Source organism: Mugil cephalus, chromosome 6 (genome assembly GCF_022458985.1).
Source record: "Mugil cephalus isolate CIBA_MC_2020 chromosome 6, CIBA_Mcephalus_1.1, whole genome shotgun sequence".
Classification (NCBI taxonomy): domain Eukaryota; kingdom Metazoa; phylum Chordata; class Actinopteri; order Mugiliformes; family Mugilidae; genus Mugil; species Mugil cephalus.
Window position 1 is genome coordinate 15,652,266 of NC_061775.1, and position 23,224 is coordinate 15,675,489.

At 41.1% G+C, this 23,224-nt stretch overlaps 1 protein-coding gene across 29 annotated transcripts in view; it reads left to right on the forward strand.

Moving 5' to 3' along the window:
• The window catches only part of ptprfa (protein tyrosine phosphatase receptor type Fa), a 211,834-nt gene that overhangs the window by 58,475 nt on the left and 130,135 nt on the right, over window positions 1-23,224 (forward strand). For all 29 annotated transcript variants that reach the window (XM_047588233.1, XM_047588235.1, XM_047588241.1 and 26 more), the window contains exons 3-4: window positions 15,032-15,177; window positions 20,875-21,016. In XM_047588233.1, coding sequence (XP_047444189.1) covers window positions 15,032-15,177; window positions 20,875-21,016 — 288 coding nt within the window. The remainder of the gene's footprint in view (window positions 1-15,031; window positions 15,178-20,874; window positions 21,017-23,224) is intronic.

The following is a 23,224-nucleotide window of genomic DNA, read 5'->3' on the forward strand; positions in this document are numbered from 1 at the left end:
AACCACAGTCGGAGCCATTATCCACAAATGACAGAAACATGAAACAAGAACTCGGCTGGTAGGTTGTTCTAACATCTTGGAACCACAGATCTTCAGTGGATGTAGGCTTCCTCAAATCCTTCTTTCTCTTCACGTAATCCCAGACACACTCAGTGATGTTGAGATCAGGCCTCTGTGGGGGCCATGTCATCACTTCCAGCACACATGATGGATAAGTATCTGTCTGTATTTCTCAGCATTGAGGACACCATTAGTCCTGACCAAATCCCCAGTTCTATTTGTAGAACTTGCAAGGAACCTCCACCATGCTTCACTGTTGCCTTCAGACACTCATTATTGAGTCTCTTCTCCAGCCCTTCAGTGAACAACTGCCTTCTGCTACAGTCAGTGCAGAGCACCTGCTGCCATTTTTCAGCACCCCGGTTCCTGTGTTTTCGTGTATAACTGAGTCTCTTGGCCTCGTTTCCATGTCAGAGGGATGGATTTTTGGCTGCAGCTCTTCCATGAACACCACTTCTGGACAGATTTCTCCAGACAGTTTCTGTGTTTCTGCCAGTTCTAAGCTGATGGCACTGCTGGACATCTTCCAATTTCTAAGGGAAATAAGCTTGATGTGTTTTTAATCTGCTGCACTAAGTTTCCTTGGCCGACCACTGCATCTACGATCCTCAACTCTGCCCATTTTTCGTGGTTTTTCAAACGAGCTTGAACAGCACATCTTGAAACACCAATCTACTTTGAAATATTTGTCTGGGAGAGACCTTGCTTATGCAGTATAACTACTTTGTGTCTTGTTGCTGTGCTCAGTCTTACCATAGTGTATCACCTGTGGCATGAAACTGTTGTTTGGCTGTTCCTCATCCAGTTTTAAGCCTCCTACACAGCTGTTTCTGTTTCACTTAATGACTGTGTTTCAGCCTACATGTGACATTGATGAGCGTTAGCACCTGTTCGGTATGATTGGTTGGTCACACACCTGACTACAATCCTGCAAAATCCCTGACTTTTTTTTTGCAAGTGTACCAATAAGAATTGATGCTACTTTGAAGGCAAACCTTGGAGTAAAACCAAATACTGATGTGATTTAGATTTTTCTTCCGTGCGCTCTCTATGCATTTTGTAAATTGATAAAACAATCGATATTTTTGAAAGCATTCTTAGTTTACAGCATTTCTGCTCAGACCTGCCTAAAACTATTGCATATTACTGTATATAGTTACAGGAAATGCCCCAATTGACTTGAAAGAACCCGTAACATTGTGAGACGAAGAAGGAAATGGAATATGCCTGCTTTTCATGTACGTAACTGTTGATTGCTGGCAGGGGATTTAATATGACTTGTATTTCCCCAGAGTGAACTAACCATAACCCCAAATGTATTGTTAGATCACAGAAGAGGTAATGTAATGTGCTCTAGGTCTGTAAGGCATCGGCCACATTTTGTTGACAGTACAGGAAGTAGCAGCTTGCACAATGTTTACTTGTATCAATCATTCAAAGCACAATCTGTGTATAATACCTTTATGGTGTATGGCTCATGTTAAAGGCAGCGGCTTCAGTTAAAATGCAGCACTAACAACAATGATTTTGAGAACACTGTGCTCATGCGTGTTGGAACAGCTGACAGTGTGTAGGGGCAGGCTGATGCCTTATGGGTCTTAGAGGTGGAGGTGGGGGTCCTTGGAGGGCAGTGTTTCTCCTCAAACGGTTCATTATCGGGGCTGGTTAGTTTATGGTTGCAATGAACACACTGTATAATTTCCTCCTATAATTTAGCAGATAGGAATTAATCAGCAAGCTTTGTCAGCAATTACTTTCTACTGTGAGCCCTCTGTACCCTGGAGAAAATGAGAAGCATTAATTTCTCATGGAGAATTTGGTTTCTCTCCAAATCGTATAGAACTATACTAAACAGTCAGATTAAACAGAATCAGATTCATGGAATATATGTCACAAATTGCTTTTTTCTTAAGAATCCCTTTCAGAAAAGCTTAAAGGGCTCAGCTGACCATGCCATAGGTTCAAAGATGACTGATATTATGTCAGAAGAATAGACTGTAGAAATTATAGAGCAAAGTGAATGAGATGGAACCAATCATCCCAGAGTCAGTGGAGGGGGCAGTCTTATAGTTTGCTGATAAACTTTATGGAAAAGTCACAATCACTTGATTTTATGCAAGGAATTGCACAGTTTATGAAAACACTGTGATGCAAAAGGTTGTAAATGAGATGGATGAATGAATCTTAATTAAGTAGAGTGCATGAAACTGTGAAATGTGCAAATAAAAATTGCCTCTTTCAGTGTAAAAGCATGAACTTGTCTTACTACGTATGTCAAATGTCACCTGTTCACAGCAAAAGAGTTCTCCTTAAGCGGTTATGCTACAGTTGCATACCTCTTACAGTATCCTATGGTTGCTCTTGTCTCATAATGTTTAATCAAAAAAAAAAAAAAAAAATCATGCAGCTCACAGCTCACATGATTTAAAATCTGTGGGCTAGTGACGACCAATTATATGTATGAACAATTAGTTGATAAAGAAGTTGACATTCAAAGTAAAAGTTTCACCAGTTACAAATCATTTCGTGGCTTCTTTGAAATAACTGTGCGCACTGTGTTCTACTATTAGCTTGTAACCACCAACCACTAAAGTACAGTTTGTTAATGGTATAATGAAGTGGATGATGAATTTGCAATAAAAACAATGATACATAGTGTTTGTATCATTGTGTTGTTGTGTTATTTGTGCTGTTCTCAATTCATATACATATATATTAAAGCTGTCAAAGTTAGGGTTCCACATTAATGCAGAGGGGTAATGCATTAAAATAATGACACTCATTAGCATAAGGAAAGTGCATTTGTTTGCACCCATGTTGAGAGGAGGATTAAAATCTTCATTTAGAGCAGTTAAAAATGTATTAACTGTAATTAATTTCCCATTAATTGTGATTAAATATTTCATTCCAGTCCAAACTCGGCACAGATATTTCTGTACTCTATACCAGCGACTTGATTATGGTGTTCCCGTTAACATCTTACACCTGCTGTTTTGTGCTGAACTGTCTCGGGGGCATCTTTGCACAGCTTGCACCTGGAGTCCAGCCTGGTGTTGTGAACTCCAGCCTCTCCTGATTTATTTTTTTTCCTTGGGTTTTTGCTGACTCAGATATCTGCTGAGCACTTCAACGAGGGCGTCATCCTGATATACTTCTGGATTTTTGTAGTTTCATCCTGGTTGTGACTCTCATGCTTGCTAGTCCGCGGCCTCCTCCCTTCAGCTTAGTATACAACCTCATGGTGCTGGATTTGGAGCGAAATCCTCTGTGCATTGTGAGGAGCTATATTGTCTTGATAACAGTGACCTCTATCTCCTTTGGGCAGCTTGTTATGCCAGTGGGGTATCTTGCGACCAGCAGGGTGTAGTCGTTGATAGCCCGGATCTTGTTCTTTGCATTCAGCTGACTTCTCAGGATTTGCTCTCTGCAGGTATTTGGCTGTGACTTCTTTCCTCATTGCTTCTTTGTGGTTTCCATTTGCCTGCATCTCTTCTCAACCTCTGCTATGTTTCCTTCTTGTAGTTCAATCCCCTCCATTCTGACAGGCATCCCTTTATTTGTTACCTGGTCGTGACACTTATCTCCACATACAGTTTGATGCTTGCTCCATTCTAGAGGATCTCCGCAAAACATCTCTTGTTTATACTGAGGAGTTTTAGGCCTATGCAGGACAGCAACAGGGACAGATTGTCTTTTTTGTGTATGCTGCACTTGATGGTGACTTGTAAAGCTGCCTTTAGATTGGTCTCAAGTGTTGTTTTCCACACCTCCATTGAAAAAGTCCTGTTGATGTTGCATAGACAAGTATCCTAGGATTCATGTGTGAGGTATTGAGTTGTAATCTTGTTGTCAATCCACCTGTTGAGCTGTCTGGCCTGACAGTGATTGCTCTGTTGACAGCTGGTACTTTGCTCCTCTAGTTTTCATCAGAGCTTCCTTCCTTTAATGACCCCATTTATACACTATATTTATAGCAGGCAGGACTCCACTGTGATGGCTATCAGGAGCTTCCATGTTGTGCAGAGGTAGGTTATCTGCCTGAAGTTGAGGGAACTGCTCCCTTCAGGGGAACCTTAAATATCCCAACTGGGTTTGGTGGTGTACAGCTCTTCAAACTTGAGACCCTTTCTTGGATGGTTACTGGGTCCTGTACGGGTCTATTCTCTTCTTCTTCTCCCTTCGCCCATATGCTTTTCCACTCCCACCTTGGTGGGTCTGCTTTCATGTTATTACCCTTTCACTGAGAGTAAACCTTGGATGGTTGGTGTAGAACATCCCGTTTATTCTCCTGGCTTTTACTTCTCTGGTGTACACCTGCAACTCGATATCCTGGATGTGAGTCTTTTCTTGGTAGTTGTACCTCTAAGATAACCATTCAAACCCTTTTGCAGTTCCAAAATCTTACTAACTTCTATTGACTCGGCAATGTTTCTATCTTTCATAAAGAGTGCTTCAGGAAAACTCCACAAGTGTTCGAGTATGCAACTGATTAAATAAATAATAATAAAAAAATTAAAAAAGAGGAAAAAAAAGTAAACTTTATTTATTGTGTTCTCATCCAGGCAGGGCTCATTTACGAATGGTGAGCTGTAACCTTCCTTTCCCTGAACCAGCTTGGCTATGGATTTGCAACTCCCCAGGGTGGTATACATATAATGATTTGCAAAATAGAATCAGTTTATACCCTGTTTCTTTGCCTCCCTCCTCCCTGCTTTCATATAACGTGTGGGTACTGCTACCATACTTGTGTGGGAGGTAATTTTGCGGGTCATGGACAAGGTGCAGTGGAGAACAATGTATTATTTATAAGAACAAATACAAGTGGCAGCAGTGTCTCTGCACCCAGCTCTTCAAACAGAAGTAAAGATTACTAAGAATTGGCTGGATGCTATTTCGGGAAATTAGATTATGTGGGAAAAGCAGGGACGTAAAATTAAAACTTTAGACTATTCGGCGTAGGTTCAAGTGCAAGTATATTGTTTTGACGTTCCTTACATTGTTGTAGGCTATTCTCGGTCATCCATTCTCAGTTAATTTCAGATGTTATTCTACAGTGACATTAACTGCATATTACGGTTCTGCTGCTCAATGCTCCATTCAGCCTACTGCTTATTGTCTTCTAGATTACCACGTCATGAGCCGAGTCTACTGTTGGTATACTGCAGTTAGCCACTTTTGTCTTTATGAAGGAAAATACAGTATCATTTGAATATGATAAAAGCACCCAGGGCACATGATGTCAACGTATGAACCAGTGTAAAACTATTTCTTGTACAGTGAGTATGTGAAATAGCATTGGACATTTGTTATATAATAAAATAATTCTACACCCTCAGACCAAGAAAGTGTAAATATTTCAAGGACAAAAAGATGCATTAAAAGGTCCACCTGCTGTCTCCTGGATGGTCATTATATTCGTCCAACTGATAGGGCTGTCTAGACTCTGTGTCCCATTGTGAGGGTGTGGAGGAGCACAAGCACAAATAGGCAACATTTCTGAAATGGGCTTAGAAGTTCTATGTGCAGGGGACCAGTCGAATAAAAAAATGGTTAGTGTCTATCAGTTTTACAAGATTACACTTTGTGAGCAATCTATTTGTCCTGTTGACTAATGGATGGCAGTTGGTTTGAATGAAAAATCATCGACTGTAAAGTTTACTTTTCAATTTCAGGGGTTGAGATACAAAAAGTATGCCCACTTTGTGAAAAATGTCTGACGAAAGGAGCAAAATCCAGAATGTTAGGATTACGGTGCTGTGGCGCATTTTCCGGTTCAGCTCCATAGTATTTGTGAGGTGTGAAAGCAGTGAGGGATCTCTTTAGAGGCACTTTACGTCTTCACTCCGTGCAGCAAGTACCAGACTTCTTCCTGCTCACTCTGTTACACCACAGAAGCTGGAAGTTACCGGCGGTACAGGGTTGACAGTTTGCGCTGACAGGCCCGTCAGAAAGCGGCCCTGGGGAACTGGCAGGATTCTCTGAATTAGAGGGCAGGGGAGTTGTGCTGTGAAACTCAATGAGCAAATGTTTGCTCTTCCCCTTATCCTCTGTTGAGTGTGCTCTCTTGATAGGCAAAGTAAGTACTCCATTTCTGTTTGCAAATGATTGCTTTTCACAGCTTATGGGATAATTTCATCATTTTTTTTTAAATGGAAGGATACCTAAAGTTTATCCTACATTTGTGTTATCAACAGTTTCACAAATCCAACCCTATTACTCTAATAAGAAACAAATAGTGAAACTGGGTGAAAACTAGGACAGTTTCCAGTTATGACTGCTAACATTCAACAATCTTCATCTTCAAAATGCAATTTATTTCCTTCTCCAACATTAGTTCCCTGTTACCTTGATTTGGTAAGGGTTGTGGAAAGAGCTGGGCTAACTTAGTTTGATAGGCACATACAATATTTAGTCAAATATAATTAAAGCATAGCAAAGATTTATGTGATGCAATGCAAGCACATGCACCCACCACCCAAAACGTTTTCTCGAGCGTCTTGCACTCAGTAATTTATTCAGGACCACTGTTTGTATCACTTTCTTCTAAATTAAATCAGTCTAACTTTTCTCTACTTTGAATGAGGACAGACGCAAAGGGTTGATCCCATTTTGAACATGGTACCAGGCAATATTGGATGTATTTTACTTTTGTTATTAGCTCAGGCAACCACTGTTTTATTCCCGCTAGAGGCAAACTCTGCTGACCTCTACACCCAAATTGATTCCCTTTTCCAAGTCTGCCTTGTTATTAAGAAACTTTCCATGAGAGGTTCTCCACTAGTCGGGTGGAGGCTAGTAAGAGAGGCAATCCAGATTGTTTTTATGTCACTTTGACTTATCAGAGGTTGATTTGCATGGCTGCTCCCTCTCAACTTCACAGCCTAATGAGTCTGTGTGAGGAGAAGACACTTTGTGTGAAACTGTTGTCACTTGTCATTGTGAATGGCCTCTGAAACACAGCTTTATTCCACCTCATGCAACATTTGACTGCCTGGCTGCATGCCTAGACACCATTAAATAGTGGAATCCAAATGAGAAACGGGCCTGTAAGACAAGTGTGCTGCAGTGGGTGACAATGAGACGTGAAACAGCAAGCTGTATACTCGGTGGATGAGAAGTAGCTTTATTGAGGAAAAGTTGTGACCTATGGAAAGTATTAAAATATTAATTTTAGGTCATTTTAGATTTTACTCACATGTGGACCAGATATAGCAAAAATAGAAGCCTTTGCAGTCAGCGTACAATTCTTGGATGCAGCTATGTTAAAACCAGTGATGGGCCGTCAGGGCCTGCAAGGCCTTCTGTGCCGGCCTAAAAAAAATATCTGAATTATATTTTCCTTGAATAGCTAATAAATAACTCCTAAAGGTCTGTTGACTTCCTTTGATAGCTTTTCCCCTGGGTGCTTCCAAATGTGTATTTTCATTTAAAAGCTCTTATCCAATCACATTCTTTTCAGCATTCTTTTGTTGCTAGGGTCAAAGAAATCTGCCTGGAGGCCTTCAGAATCAGTTCTGCAGGCCCTGCAGCATGAAATAAATGCTGACTGTTGGTTTAACCAGTCAGATTTTGAGATGAGGATACCAGGGCCTGCTAGTAGGCGTATGGTGACATCATCATATTCAGACCCTCTGATTGGATAGTCATAGAGTGACCAGCCAGAGATAGCAAACTGCATCTGTTGTGGGCTGGATGAGCAAAGATATAGTTGATTTAATATCTGTTTTGTCACCTCACAATGGCTGAAGGGGGAAAAGAAATGGATTTGGATTTACTGTCAAAGACATTTTCAAGGGACTTTTCAAGAAAAGATGGACATCGTTAAGAAAGGTCGGACAACTCAGAAGCTACAGAAAAGGAGCCACTTTCAGTCCACTAACTAGGAGCAGTACCCTTGGTGTCATAACAGTCGTATTAAGAGGCAGTGTTTCCCATGGGTTTACAACACCACACTAGCCCCAGTAGTCTGGTTTTCTTCTGGCATTCTGGCCATAGGCATAGACATATATATATCTATATGTCTATGACTCTGGCTGTAGGTGTGTGTTTGTGTGTATGGAGCTCCACCCATCGTAGAGCGGAGGAGAAGAGGAGGAAGAAGAAAATGAAACTAAATATTTTCATCGCTTAAAATAGTAATAAATAATAATCATTGACGTCATTATTTATTAGATGTGTTCTATAGGAAAAGTGACTTTCAGTGCCGTTTCAGTCCCCCCAGTCCCGTTGGGTGGGGGGGGCGGTTGGTTGCATAAAGCTGGAGGGCATTGAAGGCCTAGGTGGGAAATGCACGGCCCGCCACTGGTTAAATCACTAACCAGTTTCCTTTATCATTCTAGATTCTATTAATTTTTATTTCTTAAATTATATTTTTGTTATTTCCTTGACTAGCGTCAACCTTCAGCTACTAAACTCTGATTGTAACATTGAAATACTTGACATAATGTTTTTCACATGGGATTAATTAAATGTGAAATAAGTAAGAAGGAAATATTTATGTAGGAATCCACTCTTAAATAACAAACTGTTTTCTACCTATGGCCCCAAATACTAACACTAGAATTGTTATGTTGTACGGAAGCAGGGCCCAAACAAGAATTGGATCAAATCATTTAAAATTGACAGAAAGAATAGGGTGACTAATGAGGGTGGAGCACACAAGAACAATCCAATCAAATAACCAAAGGAAACACAGGATGTAAAGGAATAAACAAAACACCAAGGAAGAAACTTTCAAAACATGAACAGGAAATGTTCAAAAGTCAATACCATGACAAGAATACGGAGTTAGGTTTGCTATTCACTGTGTGGTAAAGTTATTTACATACGAGAAACATAATCATCTGTCAGTCTGCAGCCTATTGAACAAAAGCGTTCAATTTGTATTTTCAGCTGATCGTTAAAAGCTCATCTAGCTCAAACATGCTGCTGAGAACTGGGAGGTTCTTTTGTTAATTTTACAGTGTGACATGTTTGTGCAGAGGAACCCACACCTCATTGCTTTTTTGTTCCCAGATTTAATCACTTGGAATAGAAATGTCTGCGGTGTTCTGTCAGAAAAATAAATTGAACGAGGTGAGATAAAAGTCATAGATCATTAGGTAATAAGTTAAATATATTGCACATGTAGGAAACTGCTGATATTATGATGAAATTCCACAGACAATGATCAGGCGTAACATTATGACCACCTTCCTAATATTGTGTAGGTCTCTTTTGTGCCTCCAAAGCATTTATCACTCATCAGAGAAGGGACATGGGTCTTCTGAGGGTGTCCTTTGGTGTCTGGTAACAGGATATTGTTAGTGGGGCCCTTTGGATCCTATGGGAAGATGGGAGGAGCCTCTGTGGATCAGGTTTGTTCCAGCATCCCAGAGATACTTCATGAGTTTGGGATATAGTGAATGTGGAGGCCAGGTCAACACCTTGTGCTGTTTGTCATGTTTTTTGAGTTGTTCCTAAACTGTTTTTGTGTGTGTGTGTGCCTGTGTGAGGCTGCAGCCTGCTGGGGATGACTGCTGACAGGTCTGGTCTCAGGTCAGACTAACATCCACATGAATGCCAGGTCTAAAAGTTTCACAGCAGAACATTTTATAATAACAAGACTGACCATGTTATTCCCTTCTCCTGTCTTCTCCGGTCATAATGTTATGCCTGATAACTGTATAGTTAGTTTTACATACGTCAAGTAGAAGCTGGGGAAAAGTTAGTGGCTCATATTTATTTCTTTTTAGTCTGTCCTGGTTTTGAAGTCCTGTACCTCCATCTGGAGGGTAGCAGGCTGAGCAGGTGGTGTCTGGGATGGAGGTTTTCATCGATGGATCTCCTGATTCTGGAGAGGCAATTAGAGGTGGCAGTGGCGTCCAGGGAGAGAGAGAGGACAGCCTATAGTCTTTTAAGCTGACCTTATGACCCCCTGCTGCTTTTGTCAGCTGCTGTGCAGCCAGCGTACCACACTCTTCAGAAGGTCAGCAGCAGCCTCTCTGGTTTGCTCCTTCAGAGTATTCACAAGAATTCTCTTTGTGAAATATGTAACCGTGTAACCGCACATGTATAGTGTATATAGGCACAGGAGTAGACAAAAAAATATTTCTTTATCAAGTCTCTTTGGCCACACAGACATTTGATGGACATAACCTGGATCACCTACACAGGCTACAATATTGTCAGTGTCACTGATGGTTTAGTTAATGACAGGTGGGCACGGAATGCCACAGAATGGCATGGTCATTTTTGTTAATTTTCTTAAAAACAAAAAAATCAATAACCAGTGTGAAAGCCAGAAAGGGGTGACACTACTCTCTTTCTCTACCCATACATATGGTACTGCAATCAAATTTGTCTGGATACAGCTGCATGCCGTTATTCTCAATAAATACATGTAGAATGAGTTTAGAAGAATTTAAGAGGCCTTTCTATAATTGATGAGGACACTCTAGGCCGTCTCCACTCCATTCATTGATTCCCTGCTTCAAATTGCCTCTTAATTGTGTTTCTGGATGTAGAAAGAGGTTTCAGTTGCAATTTGGCAGCAGTGTGGCTTTCAACATTTCACTGAAATATTTTCTAAGAGTATTTAATGAGCAGGGACTAAGTCTTTGAGATGGCGGTGTTGGATTGAGCACTGAATAAGTTTGTAAAGAAGCCAAGGTAGACATTAAAGAATATTGCAGAACTCCTTCACATAAGTGAACTAGCATACTTGAAACAAAAACTAACAACAATTGTAACAAACATTAGTCATTAGTCAGCTTATTTATTTATTTATTTATTTTACCATGGTAGACTGGCCAACTTAGCCCAGTCACAGAATTTTGGTGTAAAAAAGGTTGGTCTGAACTGTGAGGAACCAATTATGCACGGACAAAGGTGCCAGGCCAGGTTTTGTAGCAGGTTTACAACAACATCGATATATGTCATCTGAACTCGGTGTAGTATCGGTTTACAACGAAATGGTTGTGATTTGTTTGTTTGTTTGTATTTGTTTTCTCTGTATCAGTGGACACATGCCTCGAAAATGAAATATGAAATGAAATGAAATATGAAATATATTTGATACTGATTATTCCAAGATTTACGGATAGAAACATGACAATGAAAAGAATGCTTGACTTGACTTGATCTGATGTCTGATTATTTCCATTGCATAGGTGTTATTGTCCTGTTTGTCCATGTGTATCGTATCGTATCGTATCGTATCGTATCGTATCGTATCGTATCGTATCGCATCGCATCACATCACATCATATTTTATTGTATTTTATCATATCATATCGTATCGTATTGTATCATGTCATATTTTATCCAATGGTATCGCATCATATCACATCACGTCCCACTCTATCCTATCCTGCCCTGTCCCATCCTATCTCATCCCATCCCATACTCTTACACACCAAACCACATACTATCATATACCCACTTGTCTTATCACATTAATGGTCATTATTAATAATGGGAGACAGGCATGTGTAAACTCTGGACGGGTCTCCAGGTAATTACAGAGGTAAGTCAGTGAGACGAATAACCATTCACACTGACATTCACACCACTGGAATTATCAATTAACAGAAAAGTCTGCAGACTGACTGAAGGCAGAACCATATATTTCCATTATGCAGAAAATATATTAATAAGACATTCAGATTTTCTTTAAAATAATTAAATAAACCTCTTCTAAGCGTTTGGATTAAAAAATGCATGCGTAGAGAGACAACTTGTGTTTCCAGCTCCCATCTGAAGAAAAAAAAAATAAAACAGATTAAAAAACGTCTCCTCTGTGGCTCCAGCCATGCATGTCCTCTGTGAGAAAAGCTTTATTCAAAGATCATCTGCTAAATGAGCTGGGAGGAGTTGGCATTTAGCAGATGCTAAACCATTTATATCCACACTATAGCTATAGCTGTTTTTCCCGACTTTGTGTGTGTGTGCGTGTGTGTGCCAGTAATGTAAATGTCAGTAAATTGTTTGTGTGAGCAAATCTCTTACTGACCTATTCCAGGTGACGTTCTGATTATCCAAGCAATCTACCAACCCACCAAAGTTATGCAAACTAGTCCGTATTCAGCAATATGAAGTGCCCCAGAGGCAGCTTGAATTTATGTGTGTGTGTATGTGTGTGAAGTTTTTTATACACTTGAAAATGTCACACACATACAAGTGAAAGGCTTGTTTCATGCAGAGCTGAAAAATTACAAGTTACTTACATTGTCTGTACTCCCCTGCTTCAGTTCAGCTACTTGCAGGCTGTTGAGCAGAGAGCGGGAGTGTGGCGAAGAGACGAGTGTCAGTGTCTGAGTTATGAAATGTGTGCCCTTTACTTTACTACCGTCCAATTAATCTAAAACACTCGTTTCTGCTGTAATGCCTTCTGGTTTTGAGTAAAATCCTCTTACCCTGAAGTGTTTATGTAATCATTTTAATAAGATTTTTGATTTTTTTAAGAGAGTTTTAAGAGACCAACAGAAACCATGGTTAAAAACAAAAAGCATTTAAAAAGAATAACATTATGATCTACGCACTTCTTTTCCACCGACCTTCTCAGCTTCCTTGAAACATGTGATAAAACCCTTTGTGTTGGTTCAGCTCTTACATGTTAACTTATTTTCTATAGTCCTATAGTATGAAAGAGTGACTCATGGTATGTACTCTTCGACTTCTGCTGTTAGCAGACACACATCAGTTAGCATTAGAGCACCTCAGCAGTATTCAAGAAGAAGCATCAAGTGGCTCAAACCAGGAGCATTTGAGCTACAATCTCTCCAACTTCTCCAACTCAAGATCTGTCCCTGCTTCTGTATAACTGACAGAATCAAGAAGAAGAATCTTTATCGTCCATAAACATCTCCGAACTTTAGACCATCATGGTAGATTACTCTGTAAATGTGGGTGGCCTTACCATAATGGTATTTTTGGGTATCATATGGAAAGGAGGTGCGAACCACCAACACACAAGCAGAAGTCAGACAGGGTGTATACTGTGAGAAGACTGATTGTTGGCTCATGCTGCTTTTCAAAGTTACCTCACACAAACACATTCTTATAGCAGCAGACATGCTGGCAGAGGTCAATCTGTGGGCAGCAGTCAGAGGGAGGTGACTGACTTACAATACACTGATGCCTTCAAGAACCCACGCTTCAACCATCATCCAGCTGTCTCGGTCTGTCTCCACACAAACAACATCACACCCTACATTCAAGAAGCCTCCTCGGCCTCCAACGAGAAAAACAGCAGCACTAGAATTCTTTCCGTGATAATTAAAGGTGTGGCGTCTATGGTGAGGAAGTCCAGTTGGTAGCCTGTCTTGAACAAAGAGGCCTAGAGCTCTGTGAGTGTTACAGTGGTGTGTTAACAGGGCTGGCTCTTCTTCCCAACAATGACCTGCGCTTTCAGCACACGAGTGGATGCATAGGACTCGCCAGAAATAGAAATACCATCAGACATGATTAGCTCCGTGACACCAACTACCCAATTTGACTCTATGATACTATCTTAAGAGGAATGCAATCTATCTTCAGCACTGTCAGCTTTTTCTGCAATTAATGTTATAACATAATTTGCGTAGCTATAATTAGTTTGATAGATTGTGGAATTACTTGCAAACTTAAGGGATTGTTTTATAGTTCGTGTGAGACAAGGCTGGTGCAGGGGGTGCAGCGTGATGGTTTTACCTCTGTGATGCACAGCAAAGCAAAACTGTTGACATTGGCGGACATTTGCTGGTTATAGTCAAGAGTCAAGAGTTTTCAGCTCCCACGGCCTGATTTATACCAGTCCTATCAGCCAGTGCCTCGCAGAGGTGTTCAAAGTCCAAAGGGGCACGTACATTTGGAATATACTGTAAGTAACTGGCGCATGCACAGGAGAGTGAAATGTCATGGTCAACAGAAGAGTGTGTGAACTTTTATCTACCACATAATTTATCCGAATCCAGATTCTACAAAAAAACGTGCTTGCTACTGCATACTTTTACAAAGCAAAAAAGCTATTCAGTGTTCTGTTTTGTATTTCTCAGATGTATACGCCTGGTTGGTAAACAACAGTAACATATTCTTTTATTTATGAGAAGAGCAAACATTAGTAAGCTCTGGTGAATCTCAGAAAGCCTCAGGTACTGACAAATACATATTCTAGTAACAAAAAAAACCTTAAAGTTGCTTGTTCTTTTTTTACACCCCAGCTTGCATGGCCTTTTTGTTTTAGCCAGGTATGTCAAAAAAATCGGACAAATTAATCACTTTTTTTTTATCTGTTTGGGAGGAGGGTTCTCTGTGCCGACTGTGCGCTAGCGGGTGGTATTTGGATCTCCTGTGGTGGCTCTCTTCGGGTTGACAGTGAATGCGGGTGGCTTTTTTTTCTTGTTGGGAGAAGCATCTGGCGAGGGATCGGTGCTGAGCTTGCACTTCACGGGACCTTTTATGTATAGCCACGACTGTTTGAGGAAGTTTGTTTCTGCCTGCCAACCACACGTCGTCGCATCTGCATCACTTCCTGATTTCCCAAACTATGGGCGGGGCCAAGAATTAAATCAGAGCGTGAGCATGTGTTAGTCAGACCTTAAAGAAATTGAGACTTTTGACTGCCCCAGTTTTAACTGTTCCTTTGCACATCACAGGTTTCCTGACAGCAAACAGACTATAACACCACTATAATCCATGCGCAACATTCAGACGTACATTATCATGGCCCAGTGTTGGTTTACAATACATGTTTATTTATGGATTCAAAGAAGATTTTTAAAGTTTCCAGGGGATTGATGGCTTGGCTGATTTTACGATCACTGTATTTGAATAGGTGTGGCTGCAGGCATGAAGCAGCGTATTGTTATTGCAAGACTTTCAGCAGACACAGAAATGTAAAATCCCTGTAACTTCCCTGAAGCTGTTTCTCTGTCAGTGCTTTGTATGTGATTCCGGTTATCCTCTCTTACCCTCTTCCTGCCCTAATCTACTCTTACTCTTTCTCCCTTAGGCATGCCCAGTTTCATCAAGTCCCCCGACGATCAAACGGGGATTTCAGGAGGAGTGGCATCGTTCGTGTGCCAGGCAGTCGGTGAACCCAAACCTCGCATTACCTGGATGAAGAAGGGGAAGAAAGTCAGCTCTCAGCGCTTTGAGGTAGGACTTGCAAGATGGCCTCAAAGCCGTCCTGTGTGATGTGTCAGAATGTGCAGCACCTCCTTGTCTAGTCAAAGACAAGGAGAGGGTTGTGTGCTGAGATTTCATAGTATGGAGTTCTCCACTTTACACGTGGATATGTATGCAGCAGTGAGACTTAGCTGTAGGCTAGTGGTCTAGTTACTCACAACCACCTTGCACAAAAGATTATGGAGCAGCCTTGTCTGTGTGCACGGAATGCCAATTAGGTTAGTTGCAATATTCGCTTGAGAATACCTGAGGCTCAGAATCAAATTGGGCAAACGGGTTAAATAGTAGCGCTGACAAGTTAAAGCACATGACCGTGATAAGTCATTGTAGCTAAGCCAGAGGGAAGCACAGCATCGTCAGGTTTATTCCGTGTGTGCGTAAGAGCATTCAAGGGTACCGCAGGGCCTTTTACCGTAGCCTCCAAGACGGGATTAAAAATGGCGGGGTGCCCTGGGCGAGAGCCACTTTGGGTGCTCAACCCACAGAGAATACAAAATGCTGTGAGTGTTGGGCGCGTCAGCTTCAACATCTTGAATTAGACAAAGTAAAGGTAATGACTGATATAGCGCCACAGCTTTAAAAATTAATGGCTAATATCTGAAACACAGCACAAACATAGTCGTGCTACGCAGTATACAAAGCATGCTGTGTCAAATCCTAATTAGGAGTCAATTAATAGTTGCTTCTGGGATGTACTGAACTTTTAAACCATTACAAATCCATGAATTAAATTTGCACATTTTTTATTAACCGTGTATTTCAGGAGCAGGATAACGTAACATGAGTCTGAGTTTAGTTCATTTGCATCCGTGACAATTAATTTATTAATTAGGTCTTGCCTTCAACTCTACAAATCATGTTTTGTGTTACTAATATCTCTATGGAAAGATTGCATATGCATATTTTGGCAATAAAGTAAAATTGTAATTGTAGGAGTGGAGTTTTTTCATAATTATCAACTATTTCCTTTCATGACAGTTACCTTCAGTTAATTGACCGTGTGTGTAGGTATGTAAAAATATGTAAAGGAAAAAGATGCATACAGGGTTGTGTAGTTCATTGCTACTGGGAAAGCTGTGAAAAGACACTCCAGAGACAGAAGAAATGATCAATTCTTCAAATTTTATGGCATAAACGCTCATGTTTATCAGGCTGCGCATGTAGTTCGGGTTAGTACTATTAGTTTAGCCAACATCTGTCGCTTTTATGGACTTTTAAGAAGAAAAAACTCACTTGTTTCACTGGAAGAGGTTACATTATGTTGTTCACCTTTTAAAACAAAACACTTTCAGCCACGACCTTGTATGAAATCAAGCAGCAGAACCAGTAAAGATACTTGGATTTTGCCTCCCAGTCTCTACCTGCATTTAAACTGACTTTCACATCAGCCAGAGGTAATGCCAGGCTCTCTGGCTTTCTCTGGATTTTGTTGAGCTTTCAAAGTATCCAGGGGTAACAGTGTTGCACTAGCATACTTGATTAACCTCCAACCGAAGGGGAGCCAGGAAGCATCCTCACCAGATGCCTAAACCTCGTCAATTGCCCACTTTCAATGCCAAGGGGCAGCGCCTTTACTCTGAGCTCCTTCCAGATGTCCAAGTTCCTAGCTTAACCATGTTTTGCTCCATTATCCTGGTGAACAACACCCCCGAGAAACATAAATTCCTTTGCTTGAGGCAGGAACTCGCCCCAAACTTGTAGAAACAATCCACCATCTTCCACAAAAAAATGCAATGGCCTAGGACTTAGACATGCTGATTTCTCATCCTAGCCACTTCACACTGAGCTACAATCCATTCCAGAGCACGCTGGAGGTCATACTGTGACGAAGCCAAAAGAAGACGTAGTGCAGCTCCATTCTGGCCATTCTATCGTTTCATCGGAGCCTATGAGTTGGCGGGCCCTTCCCACTATCAAGACACCACAGCTCCCAGGTTGACAGGGACATAATAGCCATTGTTGATAGCTCAAAGGAGCGAGGGACACATAGCTAGTGATGACTGCCAACATGAATGAATTATAAATTGAGACATACAGTGTGTTTAGAAAGACATTGATTAGTTCCCTAAAGCGGTCAGAAAACAATCCCCTCTATTTTAAACGTTCCTTGGTGGTCCATTACCATGCAAGGTGTGCTCCTTGCTATGGGTCTATTGAGCACTACTTTCGAGAATTAATCTGCCTCATATTATGTATAAACCTTGATATGACGCTGATGCTTTTACACTGGCCTGATCTCATCCTCCCACAAAGTCCAGTGAATTGTTTCTGCACTGGCCAGAATGTAGACATTTTAATCATGCGCCTGCATTAACTCACACAGCAGCTGCTTCATAAATGGGACTGTATAAGCCTTCCTGCAGGAGTCTGGAGCAGCAGGAAGGCTCATTAGCAGCCAGCCAACCCAAAGGACTTCAAGTGAAGTGACTCAACATGAGTCCTGCTTAGATGGAGACACTTGGTTCGTGTCGTTGTGAGTAATGGGAATTATCTTCCACCTGTCTGCTCAGCATTACTCAAACTGATGGCTACCCCGTGTGCGAGGTTGGTGTGCGTCCTCCCAATGCAGGGGGATAGTCCATATCTCACCCAGCATTTTAACTGGATGAATGAAAGCTCACGTCTCAATGCATCAGTCAGTCTCAGTCTGATATATGTTGTTGTAATTGCTTTAGATATGTAGATTGGCCCTGTGGTGGACTGGCGACCCGTCCGGGGGTGTACCCCGCCTCTTGACTGATCACAGCTGGGATAGGCTCAAGCAACCCCCACAACCCTAGTGAGGACAAGCGGAAGTAGAATATGAGATGAAATGAAATATGTAGATTGTTGAGTGGATATCTCTTCAAAATTATATAAGTTTGAAGACAAAAAAAAATGGAGAAGTTGAAAGTCACATTTGTAATGCTGGAACCATCAAATACTGTCAGAATGTCAAAATGGTTGACAATTGATGAATCGATAAAATGTGCATGCACTACTTGATGCCACTGTTGAAAGAATCCGAACAACCCGATATAACCCTAATCCTAACAATCCAAGCAGTCCCCTTGGTAGCACAGCTCTCTAATATTCAAACAAGACAGAGCTGACTTTCTACCCGGTATCTTTATCGATGTCATGTGTTGTTAAGATTTTGACTTTGTCAGTTTGGATCTGTATCGACTCCCATTTTAATGCTGTTTGTTGTTGTCACTTTCTCAGCTTAATGTGAACCTATTGCTGCACTGAGACGAGAACGTAATATATTATTTATTTTATTATAACGTCTCTTTCTCGGAATCTTTTTTTGGACTAAGTGTTACTTAAACTGATGGCTTCCCTGCGCATGTGATGGGCAGAATTCCTACAGTACCGAGGCAGGAAGAGAGTGCAGCTCAGTGCTCTCTTCATTAGAGCAAGAATGTGATTTATGCCAGTTGTCATGCTGGGTCACACATATTACTGTGGAGCGGAAGTGAAAGGCCCAGTGTCCTGGCTTCTGACCTTTAGTCTTTACCTTCCTACATTCCTAAAGCCCCTCGCATACCGGTTATTCACTCAAGCTCATTGTTGTGCATGCCTTCCTTCAGCTGCTCTGAGGGTCAGGATTTAGGTCACTTCAAGTAACTTGATCAAACTCAGCGAGATGTTGTTCCTTCTATTTCCGCCAGCTCTGCTCCTCTAAATTTTAAGAATAATTCTAGGTCTGGGCTAAGATCTGGGAAGGAAATTGCTCAGAAGAAATCCGAAAGGGTGAAAGGCGCAAACAGTCAAATGGTCACACAAGCACAATTTCTTGATTTTTTGAACAGCACGTACAGACAAAATAAAATAAAAATCCTAAAAATAATACTCCCATCCTGCACCCCTTTACCCCGGATCTCCTTATACACACAGAACATATGAGTTTATATACAGTCAGAAAATCCTAGGAGCTATAGTAACCCCTTGATCTCATCTGCCATTGCTAGCCATGCCAGAGTAGCATCTGTAGTAGCACCGTGTATTCTCGCCACTGACAACTCCATATTGACAACATCAGCGTAGGTGTTAATCCACTCAGCCTGAGCAGTTGAGCGTGGGGGGTTTCCATCTCAAGGCCAGCATCTTTTTTGGCTGCTGCTGATGCCCGACAAGAGAAGGCGCTTTTTCCACTTTGTTAAATTCAGATCAGTGGTATCATTAAACAGTAACACAACAGGAGAGCATGGCATAGATACGTTCAAAATAGTACTTAGAGAAGCACAGATTTCCCTCGGTGCATATGCCTACAGGTACCTGTAAGTCCATCTGAGCAAAGAGTACAGATCAGAGATGATATTTGCTTTATGACATAACTTTTATGTGGAGTGAGGTAGGACCTATGAATAGAGTCCTGAGACCACATACACATAATACATAATGGAAACAAGTTCATATGCAACATCCCAAAAAAGCACATACAGTCACAAAACCAGACCCCTCTTCTGACCCTTGTTGTGCAAAGTGTAGTGCAAAGGATGGGTGGTCAGTGGGGTGCTCCACGGCACACCCATAAGTTTTCATAGACGACCGTAGTTGGAAATAAATAATAAAACAACAACATAATAAAAAACAAGGCTGTGCCAGGCAGATTGCATGTCACTTTCTGGTCATTAAAGTCACAGAGTCCGCTTTCATCAAACGTATCAGCTTGGGTCTGGACGCCTTTAGTGCTCCAGGCCGATGGTGAGAAAGGGTGTCCCCCCAGTTCGGAGGGAGTAGTTGTTGGAAAGAGAGCTGTTTCAGTACCATTTACAAGGAGTTTTGGAATATTTTTCAGTAAGATGCCACGTTAACAAGAGGAAGCTCACTATGGGACCAAATCGTAACTTGGCTCATTTTAGGGGAATATTAGAATAGATGAGATCCTCTAACCTGTGTGGGGATACCAAATCACCTTCTATTGCTCTCCAACAGGGAGCTGAATCCAGGTTAATCCAGTCTGATTTTAAAACAAAAGAAACAGTGTTTAAAATTAGCCAGATAGAGTCCACTTTCAGACTTACGACGATAGAGTGTTTTCAGTATTGTGGCAATACTAGTTAATGAGGGGAAAATGTCAACACCTAAATACTTAAATTGTTACAACTTCCTGATTTTTGTTCAAAGATTTCACTTCTAAAAGCCAGCGCTGGTGTACTGGTGCTCATTTCTCTTAGAATATGGGGAGAAACCCCCAAGAACGAGGCCAGTCTTTTCAGAAACACAGATGACGTCAACACTCAAGTAAAGATTTTGCACAACTTTCTGATCCCATCTGTGTGCTTAATCCTCCTTTTTATGTTGAGTTTAAAAAGAGAGGGAAATTAGCTTCATCAAAATGTTGAAATTTCCATTTGAATATGCAATGTTTTGCCAAAACTTCTTCAAAGCTGCCTTGCTGTTTCTCACAATTTTGCTTTCAAGTTTCTAACAATTCAAATTCATCTTTTCTCATTTTGATGGACCACAGTCATACAGGTGGTTGTTAACAGCTGAAAGGAAGAATCGATTTTAAATGCTTTTCACAACCTTGAGATTTGCAACTTGAGCAAAAAAAAAAAGCAAGCTTTAATGCCTTTGTTTTCGTATTTTTCTGCAATGGGGAAATACAAAACAGATCTAAATTTGACTTGGAATACACAGATGATGTCGTTAATCCCCCCTCTGCTATCATCTGGCCAGGTGATCGAGTTTGATGACGGCTCAGGCTCAGTGCTGCGCATCCAGCCTTTGAGAACCCACCGTGACGAAGCCATCTATGAATGCACAGCCACCAACAGTGTGGGAGAGATAAACACAAGCGCCAAGCTCACGGTTTTGGAAGGTAAGACCTCATTGCCTCTCCTCGCTTCACTTGCACACACACACAGACGGGTTTTTTATGTTCATGTGATCCTGTGTCAGCCTTTTATCAGAGCTTGTCTGTCTAGACGACACTTTGAGGTTTTGTGTTTACCTCTGAAAAGCGTCAGTCATCTCATTTCAGTTGGTGGAATAGAGTCACGGCACACTAAAAAGCCAGGAGCTCAACACGAAGGTGAACTCAAAATTGTGCATCAAATGCTCTTGTGATTGTTAAGCTAGTGCACTATTGTGTGTAACCGTAGTGTTCTTGGTTCTTCTGATGTAATGCAAATGGAAACATGAACGCTAAACAAGATTTTTTGTAGGTTTTAGTTAAGTTCTTGGGTGCAGTGTGAAGAAACCAACCAACTTTAGGTGTGGCTGTGTCATAGGTGACTTTCACTGCTTCCTACCCATTATGTGCTGGTTCTCCACAGGAAGTTGAATCACAGTAATAGAATTGTTAATGGAAAGCAGAATATTATTGTTTAGTCTTAATGCCCTCATGGGTCTGCGAGAATTATTTCACATCGTTACACACTAACATTTTTTGATGTTCAAAAATCCCCATTCCCACCAGTGGCCTAACCCAATTAGATCCACGCTTCTCAATTAGACAACTTCTGCGTTATATTTGTTTTTATCTCATTTCCTGTTGAGTATTGCTTCATATCCAGGAAGCAGTTCATTTGTGGACTGCTGTGCTTTATTCTTATCTCATTCATGTTATGAGTTAATTTAGTCATTTCAGAGCATTCGGTGATTTGCCGCCAGCTGTACCTGAACCAAAACCTTCTCAGCATAAACTTCAGCTGAACTCCCTTTTTGATGGAACAAATAATGTCCTCGATGGTTGGAAATGTCTGCGGCTCGGCTGTTAGGTGCCAAAGTCGTAAATAGGGCCCAGTATAAGTGTGCGTTCATGTTTACTGAGCAGGAATATGTTGAAAATAATTTTGGCTGGGAACCTCCCCTAGGTGTGTCTCTAGATAGCTTTGTTCTTTGCCAGCGGCAAGATGGAGCCCGAACACATTTATTTAATCGACGCTGTAATTGGTAGACAAACAACCACACACAGAAAGAGCTGCCTCTCTGGCAGCCTTTTCCATATCATTCAGGAACTCATTACACATATTCTGCCATGTAGATATTGTCAGCAGTAAACGTTCCACTAAACAAAAAAATCTTTTTCGTTTACGAGACACAGCTGATATTCACTGTTAGCTGACTGGTATTTAAGGCTACGAAACAAAGAGAAAGCTGTGAACTGATATAAGCTGACTAGGTATAACATTATTTCCTCAGGGAAGCCATCATGGTCCTTCTGAGGGTGTCCTCATGTTGTTAGTTGGGCTTGTGCTGTTTGTGTCAGGCTGCATCCTGCTGCCAGCAAGGAGTGTCATTGCTGTGGGGTGGGAGTAGCTGGTCTCCATTCAACCATGAATGCTAGGTCCAAACGTTTCCCAACAGAATATATTGTATCGAAATGGTCAATGTCATTAACTTCTCCTGTCGGTGGTTTTAATGTTGTGGCTGATACATGTCAAGGTGTTTTCTTGATAAGTGATGCTGATGTGTTTGACTTGACAAATTTGTTTGATGAAAAGCGATTTCTGAAAGTTTTCACAGCATAAGCGCCACTAAAATGCAGCAGTTCTTCTAGTCGTGTTTTTTGTATTATTTTTTAGTCTTCATAAACCCCTGTGACACGAGCTTTCTTCCATCATCATCATCAGCTACATCACGATTTGAAAAGGAGATTAAAATGCATTTCCTGGGGCTTCCTCTTCCCTTTGCTAAATGGGTTATTTGGTCCATTGTCTGCTCTGCTACTGTTTTTTTTCTTCTTCTTAGTTTATGTAACACCCACTTTACATGTCAGTGTTGAATGTATATTTTTATATTCCACACCCCGCTGCTGCCATTCTATATTTTCCATTCGCCATACCCAATAATGGTCCACTCCTCCGTTCGTCACAGAGAATTTAAAAGCGCACACGAACTAATGAACCCGAGCATCAAGGATATCGTAGAATTAACATGCAAGGCACCTGTCTGACACAGACTCTAGGAAACCACTCGTAACAAAAGCTCAGTACTTTTTGTTACAGTAAGTAAAAATATTCTTCATTTTCATCATTCATCCTACGTAGATTAGCAACAGTTTTTACAAAAACTGTACTTTTTC